The sequence below is a fragment of the Rhinolophus hipposideros genome (genome assembly GCF_964194185.1).
Source record: "Rhinolophus hipposideros genome assembly, chromosome: 3".
Classification (NCBI taxonomy): Eukaryota; Metazoa; Chordata; class Mammalia; order Chiroptera; family Rhinolophidae; genus Rhinolophus; species Rhinolophus hipposideros.
The window spans coordinates 8845511-8864629 of record NC_138049.1 but is presented as its reverse complement, the minus strand read 5'-3'; the positions used below and the strand labels follow the sequence as shown (position 1 = coordinate 8864629).

At 45.3% G+C, this 19119-nt stretch overlaps 1 protein-coding gene across 2 annotated transcripts in view; it reads left to right on the top strand.

Moving 5' to 3' along the window:
* ZDHHC14 (zDHHC palmitoyltransferase 14) overlaps positions 1-19119 on the top strand; it is a 263676-nt gene that overhangs the window by 201042 nt on the left and 43515 nt on the right. For both annotated transcript variants that reach the window (XM_081044309.1, XM_081044310.1), the window contains exons 4-5: positions 11758-11895; positions 15472-15520. In XM_081044309.1, the coding sequence (XP_080900435.1) occupies positions 11758-11895; positions 15472-15520 (187 nt within the window). The remainder of the gene's footprint in view (positions 1-11757; positions 11896-15471; positions 15521-19119) is intronic.

Sequence of the window (19119 nt, the reverse complement as noted above, 5' to 3'; positions counted from 1 at the left end):
GTAGCTTCCATTCTGTGTGGGCAGATGACTGCAGCAGTCATGCAGGGTCGTACAGGCTCATACAGGTTATAGAAGCTCCTACAGGGTCATACAGGCTCATACAGGCTCATACAGGCTCATACAGGGTCATACAGCCTCATGCAAAGTCATACAGACTCCTACAGGATCATGCAGAGTCACATAAGGTCATACAGGGTCATAAAGGCTCATACAAGGTTATAGAGGCTCCTACAGGGTCATACAGGCTCCTACAGGGTTATACAGGGTCCTACTAGGTCATACAGAGTCGTACACAGCGCCAGCCCTGAGCAGGGGTGGGATTTTATGGTGTGTACCTTCCAGACCCAAGTATGGCATATTTAACAGGCCAATTGGCAGGTAAGCACCATCCTGCCTGCCTTCCTGGAACAACTCAACTTGAAAATTAGTTGTTGAAATTAGATTAATTTCAGCAAAGTAAACCAATAGGTCAACGATTCTTAACCCAGGGTCTAATAAGCTTTAGGAAATTGTATGTAAACTGCTGTGTGTGAGTGTGTGAGGGTAGGAGGACCATAGTTTTCATCAGATTTTCAAAGCATTAGGGAATTTAAAAAAGGTTGAGAACCACGGCCCTAGAGGTTAAAAACAAAAAAACAAAAAACAAACCCAAAACCCCGCCACCATGCCATCAGCCTCACCCAGGCGAGCAGCACTGTAAGAGCCCTCTCTGCCTCCCTGCCAGTTGACCCCAGCTTGGTAGCAAGTATCAGCCTAGGGTAGTCTTTTCTTCTTGTCCCAAGGCTCTCCAAATGGAATGGGATGTTAGCCTACGCTTAAGTTTAACAATTAATCACAACTTCCTCACTGTGCTTTGCTCTGAGAAGCCCTTTGTAAATCCTTTCAGACAATCCAGTGGATCTCTAGCCACCAGTCAGACACAGAGTAGGAAGGCACATGCCCGGGCCATAACCTATACAGCAGTGAACAAGGTTGGCTCAGAGGTGTGCAGGAACCAAGGTTGATTTCATGATGTTGTCGCCATCTTGAAATTCTTAGTCTTTTAATAAGATGCCCTGTAGCTCATTTTGCAGGGGGCCCCACAAATTCCATTGCCAATCCCGACCATTAGATAGAAACTTTGGCCTGTCCTTTTGAGTGCTTTTGTTTAGAAAAGTAATTAAAGAGCCACTGACTAGAGCATCGTGACTCGGCGAAGGGCTTGCATGCTTTATATGAACAACAGCAACAAACAAGAAAACAACACACCATATTTAGAGTCTGAAAAGCCTGTGCCGACCGACTGTGGTGGCAGGAGTATTTATATAGAACTTTGTGCTTTCTGAGTGCTTTGGGGCCACCAATTAGTCCTGAGACTAACCTGGGTCTGTCAGAGGGTCTTAGAGGTTCTGTATTTATAGCGTTTCTGCTACTGAATCCTGCCAGCACTTCCTAGTTTTGTGTTGACTTCAGTTCTTGATAAGTTTTATTCAGCTCTAAGATCATAGTATTTGAGTTGGAAAGAAACTTTTATAGCATATTCAACTGCTGGGGCCCAGAAATCTGCCTAGGTTACATCACTTAGTAGGCAAACGTCCAGGACCCGAATTCAGGTCCTCTAATTTAACAATCCAGTGTCCTCTCAGCAGCACCACCAAGCTGTTGTTTTTCGACAGCGCAATACCACACATACTAGGAACTTACCTTGGGACTGCTTAGAATAATTACAGTAAACATTGACTAGCTGACTGTAAACTTTTCTGTGTTTGTGTGTGGTTGTAAACTGTAGGCCATTTTAGAAAATGGACTATAATGAGGAAACTCAATATATAAAACAGATGCAGATCTATCTGCTCTAATTGAAGAAGAAAAAGTGAGACTTTGGGGGTTGGGGCCTCTCAGCACCCAGGGAGCTTAGTTTGGAAACGTCTTCGCTCTGCGGACACATCAAGCCTGCAGCAAGTGCAGAGTGAGCTGCCCGGGGAATATAACAAAGGGCTGATGGGATCTTGCTTGCTTTGGAAGTCCCTCGGACAACAGTGTGGAGGACACTGGGACACCCAGGAGATTTTACATTGGCTCATGAAAGAGCTGACAAGGAGCATGCGTACGTACACACTCACTGCAATGTCCTTCAGACACGGGAGCAGAGGCACAAAAAAGATGGCGGGAATGCAGTCAGCCATCCTGTTGACTGCCTGGATGTGAGGGGTGAGAGCACAGGGTGAAAGAGGAGTGCTTTCTCTACCTTGAGCAACGAGATGCGTGGGGGCTCCCTTTGCTAAAAAGAGGTGGGTGTGTGAGGAGCAGAGAGTACAGGGGAGCGTCATAAATAGGGTTGTGGATGTTCTGGGTGTGAGGTGTCCATAGGACAGTCACAGAACCATCTCGCTGGCAGTTGGAAATATAGCAGGAACTGACCGGAGGAAGGTGTGTCAGTGAGGCGCACAAAGGCCTGTCGAGCTTGGGGGATCGGTGACATTCAAATGCACCTTCAGGTGGTGCTCTTGTATTCAGCAGGATTGGCTTACCCACTCCTAACTGCACCTATATGTTTGCAGTAGATCACCAACCCTTGACTGAAGGGACAAAGGGATTGTGGGATCTCGGGCACAAGCCCTAAAATGCCAATCACACGGACAGCTGAAGAAGCAGATGCTTCAGGAGGCTGAACGTCTGTGCAGAGTGACAGCGTGCTCTGAGAATTTGGGAAAGCCCTACAGATGACTTTGAATGTCAAACGCCCTGTCTGCCCATCTGAGCCCGGCGGTGCTTCTACACATTCTGTACCGCAAATTGGGCAGCCAGGACTTGTTCCAAGAGAACTAGGGTGCCCTTCACACCCAGTTCTCTAGAACTTAAAGCAGGAAGGATCTGAAGGTCTTCTGGCCAAGGCCCCCCTTTTAGAGATGGGAAACTGAGGACAAGTATGAGCATTATATACATGAATGTCAGCCTCTTAAAAGTATACCCTCCAGGTGACTCTGTCACAGCAAATACTGAAGAAAGGTTAGAGGGGGAGCATTTGCCCCTCTTACTGTCCTGTCTACCATCTGTCCACATAATCTTGTAGCACACAGGCGTTAGCGGTAGTCACAAGACACACGGTATACATATAATTGTGTTATCAGATACGATATTACGTGGGAGAGCAGCTTGAAAAGTATAAGCACTTGGAAAGTATAAGCACGGTACATATTTGTGTTTCTTTCCTTGATCTGGTCTTATATTTTTATACTATGTACTCATGATGAAATTGGGTCTACAGTTTTAACTTAAGAAAAATGAGACGTCTTGTCTTTTTCACAGTTTACTTTTTTAGGGAAGTATCCATTCCATGGAGCCATGTGTTTTGCTCACAGACACAGCTCTCTCTGCCTTGGATGATGTAGATTTAGATTCTTTATTACAAGATCACAGAAGCATGTTGACTTTAGAAAAGCATGCCCATCGGGAATATAATTTTCCAGTTGTTTATATATGTGGTCAAATTAAACGGTTTTGAAGACCCTTAGAATAGCTAGTTTTCCGTGTGTAATGTACCCAAGAGATAACTCAGTTCTGAAATCTTCATTTTGAGGATAAATTGAGACTTCAAAAAACATAGTAATGGACATGAAAGAACATATGTTTCAAAAGAGTGGGGGAAGTGGAAATAGCAGTGAATAGACATCAGAAGTGTATCTAGACCCAGACATACCATGGAGTAGCCCGGGGCTGTGGCAGCTCCATTTGGCTCTGAGCTTCACTTTCCTCACATGGACCTGGGAATCTGTGTCTCCTATCTCACCGGGTCGAAACGGGGTAAGTGGATTAAGGAACGTGATCGAGTCCTGAAAACCAGAAAGCCCTGCAAAGGTATAAGCATTCTGATGTAAGGCAGTGTTGATACTGATTGCGAAGGCTGTAATTTCTGGAGAGGTATGGAAGGTTCCGGTCAAGATGGCGGAGTAGGTAAACACTGTGCCCTAGCTGAACAGAAGTCCTATAACTAATCTAGAGAGGTGTGGAGAGGTTTCAGAGAGGTGTTGGTTGATAGCACGAGCCTGTTTATCGGAATCAGAAGATCATTGTTTTGTTTTGTTTGTTAAAAGGAGTTTATTATCTTGTAAAATATTGGTTGGACAAAAGATCATTGTTTTATTCTGTGGAGAACTAAGGAGAACTCCCAGACATAGTTTTTGTATCCCTGCAAACCATAAGACAGTGTGAGGCGGGCGCTGAGAAGGGCCTGGGTGGCGGCAGGGAGTCCTGTGGCCCAGGAAGTAGGCTCACTGAACATTCAAGCATTTGCTTATAGTAGAGCTGACTTCAGAGTTTCACAACGTAGCAAGTTACAGCTGGAGAATGAGGACCACGAGTGTACCGAGACGGAGGATATACAAATTTGAATTTTATAATACTGATTTTATCATAACGATGTAGAGCCCTAATCCAACCACTAAATTCCAGGAAGCTCAAAGATGTGGAGGTGGGGCTCTGATTCTGAGTCTCTTGAAGGGGGAAAGTGCTGGGAGTGCTGTGGAGGAGAGGGGGAAATGAAATTCTCCTGCCTCGTTGGAATTTATGAGTTCACAGGACAACCGACCTCCCAGATCCGAAATGTCGGAATTGTGGGGCTTCCTTCTGCGTGGTTACCATCCAGTCCACTTTTTAAAGTAATCTCATTTCTATTCACTTTCTTACATCTCCTTTCAAAAACAATTTACATTACAAACCAAGTCGTTTCCTACCTTCTCCCTCACATTCTTTTTGCTTCTCTGTGGCGACCTTTTTTTCTCTTCTCAACAGCGTCAATGGCCATTTTTATTTCTAATGCACAGATCGACCTCATAGTATAAGCTGCTTCAAAATATTTGCATGTTTGTCCCATACATGTTTCTTCCACCTCCTAGAAGCACACAATTTCCCCAACATTAGAAAATGGAGTTAAAAACAAAAGTTAAGCAAACCCAGAAAACTTGATGAAATAGAAATATATGAAATTACCTATTTGGCGAGCTGAAGGGAACTCAGTTGTCCCTTAGTCAAGCTCCCTCATTTGATGCCCACAGAGCCTCAGCGATGTGCCAGGTGGTGGCGAAACCAGGCAGGGCAAAGGCGAGCTGGGAGAAAGGAGCACTTAGAGCCCACATCAGTCACTGTCCAAGGTCATGTTAAATTCTAGTGTAAAGGTTACAATTCTACATTTACTCGTTGGTTTTATATTGAAAAGTTTTTTGTTTGTTTGTTTGTTTTGTTTTTTAACAAATAGAACTAAAGGCTGCAGAATCTTAACTTACGACACATTGAGTCCTTACGCAAGGACTCAAGACCAGAGAATCCATACAAGTACTAATAAAACACAATTGTTTTGCATTTATTTTTACAGCTCAAGGGGAGTCTTGCAGCTTATCTGATCCAACTTTTTACATGTGAAGAAACTGTGTCCCCATGTGGAAGTGATATAGTAATACTTTAAGGACACAGAGTTCGTTAATATAATTTCTTGACTTTGTTCCTCCATAAAATTAAACCTATAGAACTTATTTTCATAAAAGGAGCTAAGAAGCTGGGGTGGGGAGGGGTGGTAAGAAACCTTCCTCCCTGATATATCCCTTTGCCCCAGATAACCTAAGCCTCACAGTCTCAATAAATCATTGTGCAAAGCAGCTCTGTCAAATCCAGCGTCTCTATGAGCCATTCCCGCTGCCTCTGATGATCGCTTTGCCGAGGATGAGGCCATCTTTCCACACCTCGACTGAGGGCAGGCTTCCCCAGGTATGAGCTAGGCCTTTTCATGTGCTGCAGAGGACAGGGCCCAGAACAGGCCCAAGGGGCCACCACGCAAGTGCCAGTCTCAGTGTACCAGCGTTCCATCCTGGTACCCATTCCTGCTGATATGCTGTGCCTGGAGTTGCGGGTGTCCTTGGGGTGGCTCCACAAGGGAGGACGAGGTCCTCAGGCCCACCTGCACGGTGACCAGCAGAGAACTGCCACAGGAGGCAGTAACAGGTGGTGACTAAGAGTTCAGATTAGCACCTAGCCGCCAGTGCCAGCTCCTCTGTCTGCCCATCCCTTGTCTGTAAAATGGGCATAATAGCATATACCTCACCAAGTTTGGGGAGAATTAAATGGCACAGTTCACATGAAGTACTCAGCACAGTGCTTGGCATGCAGCAAGGACTCAAAAAAGGGTGGACAGAAGTGAGAATGGGAGAGGAGGTGCAGTAAGCGTGTGCTTTCCAAACATCTAACCTGTCACTGAATGCAGTAGCGAAGCTATTATAACTTAGGTTTTACTGAAAGCCCTAGAATAGCATGAATTATTTAGTGCCTAAGAACATGGTCCGCTAATACGTTAGCTAGTTAAATATTTAAATGTTCCTATTACATAATTTTATGAACTATGTGGGAACCATGAGGGCCAGGTAACAATATGTGCCCCTATATGTCAGCATTCGTCATCCTAAGAAAACAAAAGATTCTTCCTAAGACAAGGTTTTTCTCCTTTTGGAGGTAAAATATCCCAGGTTTAAAGAAAAAGTCATTTTGCAGTTCACACCTTTAAAAACATTTAACTTAATTAAAATCGAATTAACATTTAAATTAGAAGTTTTACATTTTAATTGTGTCTATTATTTCACATGCTTTTGAAAACTCTCTTGGAGAAAGGAGTTGATTAGTCCCCTTCTCCTGACCAAAGCTGAGACCAGAGCCCACAAAGGCTGTATGGAAAATGCAGAATTTTCCAGCCACCCATGCTTGGCCTGAGGGTGATTTTTATCTATCTCTGGATCCCACTCTTGAGGACCTATATTAGAGTCTGTCTTCGGGGAGATTTCAAATTCTTAACATTTCGAACATTAAATTCCTTTCTCTGGCAGCCTTCAAACACAACTATTGCAAATGCTTTCCCCTTAATATTTCAGTAAATTTTTCTGTCCTGTCCAATTTTCATATTTCTCCATTCCTCCTCCTTTTTAAGCCCTCTTTTTCATATTCCGTCTCTCCCAGAAATTAAATCTTCCTTTAATCAGAGGAGTGGTGCTCTCAGCTCAACGCCTGCAGCTCCTGGGGACAGTCCCTCACCTCCTTCCCTGGTTCCCTCCTCGGTGAAGTGTGGGGACAGCATCTACCTCGCAAGGCTTTTGTCAAGGATAAATGATATAATAATGTAACTCAGCGAATGGTAGCTTTAATCATCATTAACAATATTCTTTTCATTATTTGGGTTAACAACATTGGGTCATAACTCCTTTTCCTAGACTATCTTTCCACTGGCTATTTTAATGGAACCTTTTTTCCCCTTTTTTCTCTGAGGTCAGGTGACTTGGAAATTGCTGCCCTTACCTGAATTCCACCCATAACCTCCTGGTTTCCCAGGGGCGTCTATGGACTGTTAATAGAACCATGTCTGCCTCCGCTGTTAGCAGGATAGGCCAGGGGCCACTTCTCTCCATGAGCTGGTTCACACTAACAGATGTCTGCTCAGCTCAGCCTCCAGTCACCATCTTCCAGCCCTCAGCCTTCCCCAAACATACTCAGATTTCACAGACCCCTGCCTTTTCGGTGGTTGGCTTGTGCGAAATCTTATCTTTCACTATCGTTTTCCATTGTCTCCACCTGGCAACCAGGAGATGGGAGCACTTGGAAACTGACTCCAGGAAATTAGAGGTGTCTCTTCCTTCACTGAGAGCACAACGGTGCTGTGTCTGTGACACGCCAGGCTCTCAGGTAGGTTGCCAGGGCTGTGAGGGTGACTAGAAATGATTCTCGCCTCCAGCCCTCACTGCGGAATGAGAGGAAAGTGCACACATCATCACAGGGCAGCGTGATGCTAAACTAACTGAGGTGTGGTCAGGGCTCCCCCGCTAGCTAACTCAGGTCTCGAATTATTAGAGAAACTTCTAGGTGGTGTCAGCGCCCCACGCCTCGCCATGTTCCATTCCCTTCCCCCAGGCTCTGTTTATGTGTGGCCGCTTACAGGGAACAGCTCCTTTTCTCTTCAAAAGAACCCTCCAGAGACATTGTAGGATCCAAACTTCAGACTCAGGGATGTAGCAAGAGCTCCAAAGTGCTTTTTCGAAGACCTTTCCATCATGCACCACCCCCACGCCCCAGGACAGAAAACAGCCTGTTCAACGTTTCCACACAGAAATGCTCCAAATCGACCTCTAATAATAGTTGTTTGAAACGTCTCAGATGTTGTGGTTGCACGCAGCTTGCGTTGCCAGCTGTCGGGTTCCCCTCTCCTCCTCCAGATGTTCTCCCTCCCAGCCAATGACTGCTCCCCTCAGTTCCCTGGGAGCCACATCATGTGTCAGCTGTGGCCACTCGCTCTCTTCCCAGCTCGGCTTGAGCCGTGCTCTTGTCTGCTCTTCTTCCCTGGAAACCAAATAACACGAGCCTCCCCATTCCAAATGACCCCAGGTAGCTCCCAAGCTTCCCTCAGTCCTCTGGGCTGCAGCCAGAAGCATGCAGGACAGGGCAAGCCACCCCTTGTCCCATTTGTCCTTGCCCCATGAAGGGAGGATGTTGCATGCTGCCAACAGTGGTGAGAGAGCAGACTGATTTCAGCGCTCAGTCAGTGTTTCCTCTATTAGGCCTTCGTCCTGGGGTCTGAGAGGATTTTTGAATCTGAAATAGTGTCCTCACCAAAGACAATAAAGAACTCCTTGACGCCACAGAGTGTCATTGGTTGTTGTTTTTTTCTTGGTGGTCCTAGCAATTGCTACAACGCTGGGCATGTGGCAAATATTTACTAAAGGCCCTTGGCAGTAGTGGAAGAGTCCTGGAGGCAGATGGAGCTGGGCCCCGTCCCAGCCTTGCTATGCGTTAACTGTGTGACGTGGGGCAATGCACTTGCTCACGTGGATGTCCCTTCGGTAGTTTGAGGGTTCATTCAGTCATTTGGCAGATATTTATTAAAGGCTTAGGGTAGAATTAGCAGATAAAAGCAAATGAAAAATAAGATAATTTTAGATAAAGATGGGGATAGCTGACAGGACTTACTCATAGATTGGATGTGAGGGTAAAGGGAAAGGACAGGTCAACAGTGGTGCCTGGTTGAACAGAGGTAGGTGGGAAATGTGAAGAGGAGAGAGAGAATGGGAAGCTCTCTCTGGGTGTCAAGTTTGAGATGTCAGCCAGATCAGCATGAGTCAGCTGCCGAAGGTGATACCTGGCCATTTTGGTGTCATCAATGTATAGCTGGCATTTGAACTTGGGATGAAGAGAGATTGTCCAGTGAGAGAGAGAGGGTCCGTGGAGAAGAGGCCCAGCCTGACCCCTGGGTGCAGCCCACAACCAGAAGTCAGGCAGAGAGGGGAGCTGAGGAAGGAGGTGGGAGGAGGGTACCAGGGTCGGGGAGTGAGAGGGAATATAAGGTGGCCATTAGACAGACAGCCCTGGACTCTGGTGCTTGTTCCTCAGAGATGGCCACAGAGTCTGTGAGCTCATTTACCACCATGTATTCAACAAATACCAAGGAGGACATGAAAAACATTAAGTAAAACAATTGCTCAGTGAGCCTGCGTTTTTGGTGGGATTTTTGTCCTCCTAGAAAAAGTTTTCAAAAAGACAAGTTCCAAATGGAAACTGCTTTCAGCTCAGGGCTGCCAGGGAGCCAGGCGCTCACACCCGTCGCTGGTATCCCAGACGCCATGACCAGCGTCTCATGCGTCTCATCTGTTGCTTTTGCTACTCCTTGCTCTGCCTCCCTCGGGAAAGCAAGGCATAGCAGCTTAGCTAATAGTAAACTTCTAAGCTAAAGATACAACTGCCATCTGCCCCCTCCCTGAAAAGGTCCACAATGGGCTGCGGAGACCTTGGCATTTCGGAGGGGGCACCACAGCGTCAGTGATACCCCCAATGCCCTGTGGTCTTCTTTGCTGCTCAATTTTCACTCCAGGGAAGAGGCCCATCCAACACACGTGTGGGTTTTGGAGATCAGCTTTGACAGCTCGAATCAGAGGTGCTTTCTTACCACCTGCCTCTGTGCCCCAACCTCTACACTTCTCACTCCCATTTTCTATACTCACGTATAAAGAAGAAAAGAGATTTCTCAAAATGACAGCCTCAAAGTCTTAGGAAAGTCTGGCTGATTCAGACATTTTTCTCTCTTTGTACTTTGTGTAAACCTCACCACTGCACCGCCTGTGGAAATCAGTGACTTGGGGAAATGATTGGGGTTCCCTTTGCAGCTGCGTGGGGTTGTCAGCACACGTGAACATGTAACTCACATGGGTACACCAGTAGGAGTTGCTTTCCTTTGAGTGTCGGCATCTTTTAGGCCACCCGCTTGTCACAAGGACAGCAAGCTCTGAAATTTCTCTTTGAAGCCTCTGCTGAGATTGGCTGTTGCTCATTAATATCACTTGGAGACAACAGTGAATCTTACAGTTCCTCTGCCATCACCATGTCCAGGTGTCCTCATGCCCTTTTCAAGAAATAAGCTTGCCCTAGACTTAAAATGTGAGATGAGTGATTTATGTTAGGTGATCAGAGCATAATGAAGTTGACTACCTTGGATAACTTTGTTTTATTTACATCGTCTCACCTCATGTAGCCCTCTCTGTTTTTAAAGCACATGTGGATAGATAAAATGTGAAAATTGGCCAGAAATAAGTTCGGAAAAGAGCCCTAGTAAAAAGCTAGGTCATATGCCTAGCATTCCCCCATCCCCACGCAGGCATTTGGAGGTGAGGGGGTGTGTTAGAGGCACTCTCCATAGTCCTTCTGAATAGAAGATCAGCTGCATGGTATGATAGAGAAGCACTTAGCCATTACTTGCAAATGGAAGAATAAATTACAAATGCATTCCAGATGTCATGTGAAATGCCCAAGGTGAGAAGACGTGGGTTTGTACCTAGTGTATCTGGGGTAAGAGTATAAGAATGCCCAAAGCCAGGGCTATGTCATTTACAAAGTGCTGGGGGCAGCCTGTGCATTGGGAAGACGGGATCAACCCTGAGAAAGACATGGTTGCCACTGCTTCTGAGCTGTGTGGCCCCATACAAATGGTCTCCCTTCTCTCTAAGCCTCAGTTTGCTCATCTGTAAAACAGGGCAACATCACCATTTTGCTCAAAGGAACATTTCAAGGCCAAATACATTAATGTATGTCACGGCTCTTGACAAAACTACAAAGCATCATATATGGTTTTTTATTAATGCCTTCCCAGGCATTACTTTATTTAACCCCACAAGAACTCCATAAAGTATCCTTGTATTACAGGTAAGGAAGCTGAGAACTGTGGGCTAAAAGATCCCATGTACTACATTGCACTTTTAAAAAATGACATCAATTCTCATACGACTATCGAAATAGCAGAAACATTTCTTAGGGAGCAGTTGTAACTGGGATGGGGAACCAGGGATTGTCCCTCTGTCCTGTCCCAGGCACGTTAGGCCCTCTCTCTACGGCCACTTACCATGCGAAGCGGTGGTGCAGACCCCACTCCGCCCAGCCTAGCAGTTAGTGTCCAAGGTGTCAGTACCATATTAAGGGAAGACCATTCTGTGAACCAAAGAGGTTTCTTTTACAAGAATGAAATTTTTACTTTTCTAATTGGATTAAATGTATACTGTTTGTTTTCTCAAAACAGCTAAGTTCTGTTGAAAGAATAATTATGTTTGAAATGTAATGTTAAGCATTATTTTGATTGTTAATTTGGAAATACATAGTGCGAGATCATTTTGTTCTATTATCAGAGTATTGGATGGTGGGTGAGGGGCTCTCATGTAAAAAGACGTTTTATTAATTGATTTCCTTTTTTTTTTCTGCCTCTCATTTCAGAACGGTTTGACCACCACTGTCCCTGGGTAGGCAACTGTGTGGGGAAAAGAAACTACAGATTTTTTTATATGTTTATTTTATCTCTGTCTTTTCTGACAGTCTTTATATTTGCATTCGTTATCACCCACGTCATTCTTCGTAAGTATGCTGGCGAAATCAGATTACGTATGTAACCATTTGCCTGACTTTGGTTTTCTGATTTAATTTTGATTTAATATTTTGATCATTTCGGGCTTTCTCTTCTCTTTCCCTTCTCCCTGTGCCCTTCCTCAGCTCCACCCTGCCCCCTTTTCTGTTTCTGGCCTTCCTCCATCCTCGTCATTTTCCCCCTCCTCCCTTCCATTCTCCATCCCCATCCTTCCAACAGCAGCTGCCAGGGTCACACATGGGTCAGGCTCTCTTTAACTTAACAAGGCTTTTCCCTTGATATACTTGTTCCTATTCCAACCTCAGTGACTTCACTTTCTGTTCTGCTAAGGGATTCCCCTGGAAGAACCAAATCAGACCCACATTTTGCACAGAGGGTAATCTGCTGCAGTAATAACCATAGAACAGTAGAGCTTTTTTATTTTTTTAACATATTATCTACTTAAGCAGTCACTCTCTCTAGAAAAGAAGCGTCTAGGAATAAAGACTAGGTTTTCTTACATGCAAATCTACATATGTTAAAGATACACGTTTGATAAGGTGTTCATGCGTCTGCTAAAACATCAGTAAACGACCCCTGGCATATGAAGGAAGCAACTTGATGAAAAATGAGATTTGGATATAAATAACTTTAATATATTGGGATGCCAAAAAAATGTATACAAGTGGACACTTTGGTCAACATTGCTCAAGCAGTAGTTCGCCGTAATCAGAAGTGTCTGGACACTGATGGCAACCACTGTGAGCGCCTCTTGTCATTGCAGAAGTCAAATGTGACTTGTATTCATCTTTTGTTATCAGTATATATTGAGTATTACAATTTTAATAGTTTTTCCTTTCTTAAAATGTGTATACATTTTTTGGCACCTTCTGTATACTTGAAGCAGATGGCATTTTTCATTCCCATTTCTGAAGGTTGTAACTTTGAATTTCTTTTGTCTCTTGGCCATTCACTTTCCCATACTAGGGAGTGATGAGAAGGAAGGTAATTAGCTTTGAACTATAAAGTTAAGCCTTTAAACTTCCATTACAGCGCCATTAGCAACATGAAAGGCCAGCAATACCTCTTGTTCACATTCCTGAAGTACAACCAGCCATTAGCAAGTACAGAGCCTCTTTCTGAAACGTTCCAAAAAGTATCAGAGTGCGTGCCTCACTTTCTTCCCATGCAGCAACGCTGAAACCACAAGTAGGGGGTGCTAAGGCTGAAGTTAGAAAGATTTTCCTCCCCCTTCCTTTCGGTGGGGTTTGTATGGGACCCGGGGGAAGTGGGTGTTATGGAAAGTTTCACGTTAGTTCTTTTTAAATATTGGCCAATTTAATTGGACATTAAATGGAATATTCCAACTTTTCCTAGGAATTTTGAGTCCTAGTTCCCATTCCTCCTCACTGAAATCCTTTCATCTGAATGTGACACAAATTTGTAATATATGCTTGAGAGCTGTAACTTGACAGGATTGCAAAAAGTGGGTTGATGTTCATTAGAGACCTTTCCCATGTGACCTGGGGATGACAGCTCTGCAGAGGCCCCTTTCTCTCTATTTTCAGAGAGGCAAAATGGCAAAAGTAGCCAGGGTCGTATCTGTGTATTAATGAACAAAAGAATCAGAGAGGAGAAGCAATTGTGTACAGAACTGTGGAAGAAATAAGTACTGATATCCCCGCGTAGTATCTATGACACTGACAGATAGTGCTTCCACATTACATTTCTACATCAGCAACTTCGAGATGCTTTCCTACATATACATTATCACATTGTTTTTATGGCCTTGCCCCTATGTTCTGGATATCAAGGGCCAGTTTTCGTTTGCTCAGCCATACATGTAAACTCTGGAAGAACACACACACACTCACATACATACACTCTCACACACACACACACACACACACACACACACACACACACGCTGTGAAGACAGCTGCCTGCCACCACAGTTGGGCTGATGTGCATTGCCCTTTTCATCTCCTTTAAAGTTTCACCTACCCTGGCTCCAGGTTTGCTGTGGTTTATGCTTACATATTGCCAATCTCATCTTCCACAAAAAAGGCATTCAGAATATATCTGCCTGCAAGTTACCAAACATTTTAGACAAAAGCAAATAATTTTCCTCTCAGCTGTTCTGCGCGTCCCTTTCCGCCCAAAAAACTCTAAACAACGTCACCCCAACCCTCCTTTTGGCTGGCCTGTAGGCTTTCAGGAAGGGCAGACATTTTTATATGGTTCCCATTCCCCAAAAGCAGCTGAGAACACTGGCAAAGGCAGATGGCTGTTTGAGAGCAGTTGGGGACCTGTCACCTGATTCCCCCCTGCCAGGTAATGGTCTCTCAGAGGAGGGACATGATTGGGTAGGGAGAGCAGGTAAGGAATCTGTTACCGCAGAGATTCCTGGCAGTGTGGTGTCTGGAATTCCTCATAGAGGAAGGAGAGTTTGGAAAAGCAATACGATTTGGATGCAGTAGGGAAAGAGAAATCATTCCTTCCAGTCTCATTTTGCCTCAAGGTTGTGTTTGCTCTAAGATCTGCAGCAGTCCACTTGCTGGTTTTGCCCTACTGGCCTAGCAGGGTTGGAAGAGAGAGCCCTAAGCGTTCCTTATTAGTTCTCCCACTGGTTGGCTCCTCTCGTGCCTCAGTGGTGGCCAGTGGGCACAGAGGAAGGGGAGGACAGCACAGAGGGAATGGGAACTCGAGGAAGAATGTGGAGCCTTCCGTAGCCAGACACAGTTTCCAGTTACTCAGAAGGGTCCGGAACCCTGCCTCCAACTCCCACGTTGCAGCCACACCAGCAGAAAACACTGCGCCAGACCTGTTGTATCTTCTCCCTATTCATCTCATTGCTGCCCCAGGGCCACATCATGTCCCCAGACATGTAGTTTCATGCAGCATAGCAAGGACCCAACATCACCACTCCAAGATGGGAGCTTCTAGAGTCCCTCCATATGGGTTTTAAGTCATAAAACCATAATGTCAATGCATAAAATACAAATTGCTTCTTGTCAGATGCATCTTTATTCAAGCCATTAAAGAAATGTTTTCTTGTACAGACGGCTCATACTAAAATGTCTTAAACTCAAAAGGGGTTAGTAATAAACTTCAGCTTTATGAGTTTATTTACTCTGGACACAGAGAAAAACATCTTTTATACGTAGCCTAGTTTCTAGGGCATCCAGGGTCAAAAGTTAACAAACTCCAGAAAAACAGTGTTTCATAAAAGAAGGGGGAAAAAAATCACATATAGTATTCTGTTTCCCTCTTAAAATGAGGAAAACAAAAGAGTAAACAGAGCTATAATTTATGGGGAAGTATGCAGCCATCCATCTGCTTTTATTGAAAAAAGTATCCTGCAGATGTTGGGTCAAATTATGAAAATGCCATTTTCTCGTTGAATAACTTTAGTGGAATCTCAATCTCGGATCAGTACGCTGAGTGCCGTAACACATACAAAATATAATTACTTAATTGATCTTCAGACATCTACTATTTTTATGTAGACGAGAGAGCTTTCAGCATGAAGGCTGTTTTTCTGGAGGTGAATGTTTGAATACTAAATTCTGGTTTCATTCCCACAGGTTCACAACAAACAGGATTCCTAAATGCTCTTAAGGACAGTCCTGCAAGATATCCTTTCTGGTTGTTGCATTTGTGACAAGGCTAACGTGTTAAGTACTGGACCAGTCTTCTACTCAGTTACCTCTTCGTCTTGTGCGTTGGCTTGAATTTTCAGAAACCGTGTTCTTTTTTGTTCTGTAAAGCATCCAAAGAACTCTCTAATGTTTACTTACATGAGTAATAGCATCTGAATGCTTGAACTTCGAACTTGTGACTCATTTAGCCTTGTTCAGATTGAAGTGCTTTTTAGCTAGAAAACCAAGTGTGAATTCTTGCCCACTCCCAGAAACCCTACACCGATTCGTGTTAAATCAGGTTGTTTGGGGAGAAGTCAGGCTGTGAGCTCCTACTGACTTCCTTTTGAACAGCAGGTGGTCCCTACGGAGTATACATGGATGCCCCTGTGTGGGTCCCTTGCTTGGTAGTCAGCCGCCAGATGGGAATCCCCTGAGCCTCTGTGTGGATTGTCTGGGGGTGCAGTTTGGCATTCCTCTGGGCAGTATGGATGACCCGTGTTTATTTGCAGGAACAGAAAACCTTTTCACAGCCCAGAACAGACTGAAATGGTTAATCTCAACTCATTTGGATTACTCCCATCCTTTCAAACAGTACATATGAGCATGAGCCTTAGAATTTTAAACTTCTTTTAAAAAATATTCACCCATTAAGTGCTTACATGGCTTCCCATCCCTCCCCTGCCCCGCTAGATTTTACACTAACGGGCGTGGCATCAGCCTGCTGGGCCCCTTGACCTGGCTCCTTAGGACCCAGTTCTCTTTCTTCTTCATAGAACCAGGTTGACTGGACTTCAACTCCTCATTACTCCTGTGAGTCATCACCTGGTGGTAGACAATTCGTAAAGGATGAAGAACCTTACTGACACGTACATATCACGTGCATCATTTCAGTGGACGGATGGACCCCATGACAGGGACTCCTGTAAGAGGGGCAGGGAGGAACACCTCCTCACTGCTGACGAAGGCTGACCTGAAGTCAGGGGGGTTTCAGCTACTCCGTTGCCTGGGGCCCGCAGGCTACCTGCTGCTCCACTTGGCTCTCCTTGGGCACCTTTGGGCACAGCTCCCCACACTGGAGCAGAGCTGCGTGCGGCTGGGCTTGTTGCTGCCTGGTCTTCTCTGTATCCACCACAGACCTCCCAACTTGGGGGTCTTATCTTCGCACAGCCCTGGGAGGAGTCCAAGGAAAGACCAGGTAGCAAGTCCTAGACTGGCATAATCGCTTGTAATTCCTGCTCTGTCGTAGTTAATTATGAGGTCTGGGTCATTTCTTTTAACCCTTTCGTGTCTCAATTTTTTGACCTGTGGTAGTCAAACCACTCTGTACTTGACAATGCGATGCCGACAAAATCAACTATTGGGAACGTATGGGAGAACACTCAACGGCAACAAACGCATTGCTTATGTGCCTGGCACAAGTGGTTTCAGGGAGGCTTCTTTTTGTGACAATATGTGCGATGGGCAGCCTCTGCCAGAACCTTCTTTTAGAGCACACATGTCTGCTCATTCTCATGGTTTGGCTGTGCTTGTTGTAATCTGTATAATCAAGAGCATTGTGTTCCCCCATCAGGGGACTAGACAGATGTTACTGATAGAAAGAAAGAAAGAAAATGGCAATGTATTCAAAATGGTATGTTGACTGCTGGAGAAACTATTCCCATGGAAAAGGGAGGAGAGAAATGCTCTTGTTTGGTCCAGAGCAAATTTTAGCTTATTTTCCCTCTGAATATCATTCTCAGGTGGAGGTAAAGAGTTTTCCTATGGCCCGGTTTGAAAATGCCTAAAAATCTCAGCCACTGCCTTTCCAAACAGTGTTGCCGTATCTAGCTGCCGCCCCTCCATCAACAGCCTGATGCTTTCCCTGTTGAGGACATATCCAGGCAAGTCCTCCATGTTCAGGAGGTTGGTGGCCACAGTTGTGGCGGCCACAACCTGCTCTGAGAGCATGACAGGCCCCGTACAGCATCCAGACACAGCTGGGCTGTAGGATATCCGGGCCCGCCAGGTAAGGGCCTCTCTCGGCCCTGCTCTGGTGCGTGTCGGCCGTATTAGCTTCCTGTTGCTGCTCTCATGAAGAGCCACAAATTTTAGAGGCTTACAACACCATAAATTTGTCTTCACATAGTTCTATAGGTCAAAGTCCAGTAGGCTAGCGTGGTTTCTGCTCCAGGTCCCACAAGGCTGAAATCGAGGTGTCAGCCAGCCTGGACTCGAAATGAAGGCTTTGAGGAGAATCCTCTCCCAGGCTCGCTCAGGTGGCTCACTGAATTTATGGGTTAGAAGACGAGGTCCCTGCTTCCTTGATACATCCCTGACTCATGGGTCCTTCCCTTTTCAAAGCCAGCACCGGTGGATGAAGTCCCACTCACACTCTGCGTCTCTCCTGCCCCTTCTTCCACCATCTCTCTGACCTCACAGAACCTCCCTGCTTTTACAGATGGGCTCCACCCTGAGAGTTCAGGAGAATCTGCCTGTCTCAATATGTATAAAATGTTGACAGAACGCCCCATGAGGCCCTTGTTGAACTAGCCGGCCCCTCCCAGTGTACAGGGATTACTGTCATCATAACTTTGCTCCTGCCCATTTGAGTCCCACTTGGTTTTGTGACACCTCCTGAAATGCACTGTCACGCTGGGCTCCTGCCTGGAAAAAGACAACCTAAAGCTGAAGCCAGAATATCCCAGGGCAGCTGCCTCAGCCAAGAGGAAAGACTGATCAAACCACCTCATTTCTCTCCCAAAGAAAAGCTAGAGCCAAGAGCGAGGTTCAGGTGGGATCTGACAGCAAAGCTTCCTGTCTGTCCCCAGTGGGGAAGAGATGAGCAGGGAGGTGACATGAGCAGTGCGGGCAGTGCTCTCAGCCCTAATCGTCTGGATTCTTTTTAGAAATAGAACAGGATGTCAGGAACGTGAGACATACCCATACCGGAAAGTGAGGTGCTGGGTCTTTTCATCACAAAGCACATTAATATTTTATGTGTGCTACTAACACCCTTTCCCCAATCAACGGTATGAGGACCAAAGGCCCCCTGTTCTGACGGGTGTTCTCTGAAATATGTGCTTTGGAGAAGAATCTCTCTCTCTTGAGTGAGTCTATTAAGAAGTGAGTTATGTTGATTTATCATAAACTTGTATTCCAGAAGAAAAATATGCTTTAGGTTCTACTGGCTTCTGATGTGCTTTTGCAAAAATACGATGTTCTAGTCAGTGGTGATATGTATGTGATAAGTAGGGCTAGACCCCATTGGGACAGCTGGTCAATATATCTGGCTGTCTGTGTGGCTTGGGAGCTGGATGGGGATGGTGGGGCGGAAGCTTCTGGAGGGGCAGCTCTCAGCTCACTGAGAAAGTGTGCTCACCACTGAGGCTGCTCAGAAATGGCGCAGCCCAGAGAAGCAATGAGACCACAGGGGGTGCTCGAAAGGAGGATGCTTCCTACTTCTCAGTTTGGTAGGAGATTCTAGCACCAGATAAATGTTAAATTCAATGCTCTAAGCTCTATTCCACTGAAGAGTCCTGAGAGCTTGGGAGTCTCTTTTAAGGTAGTTGATTTATGATGGATGAGACTGATCTGTGACATTTTACCCGTAGA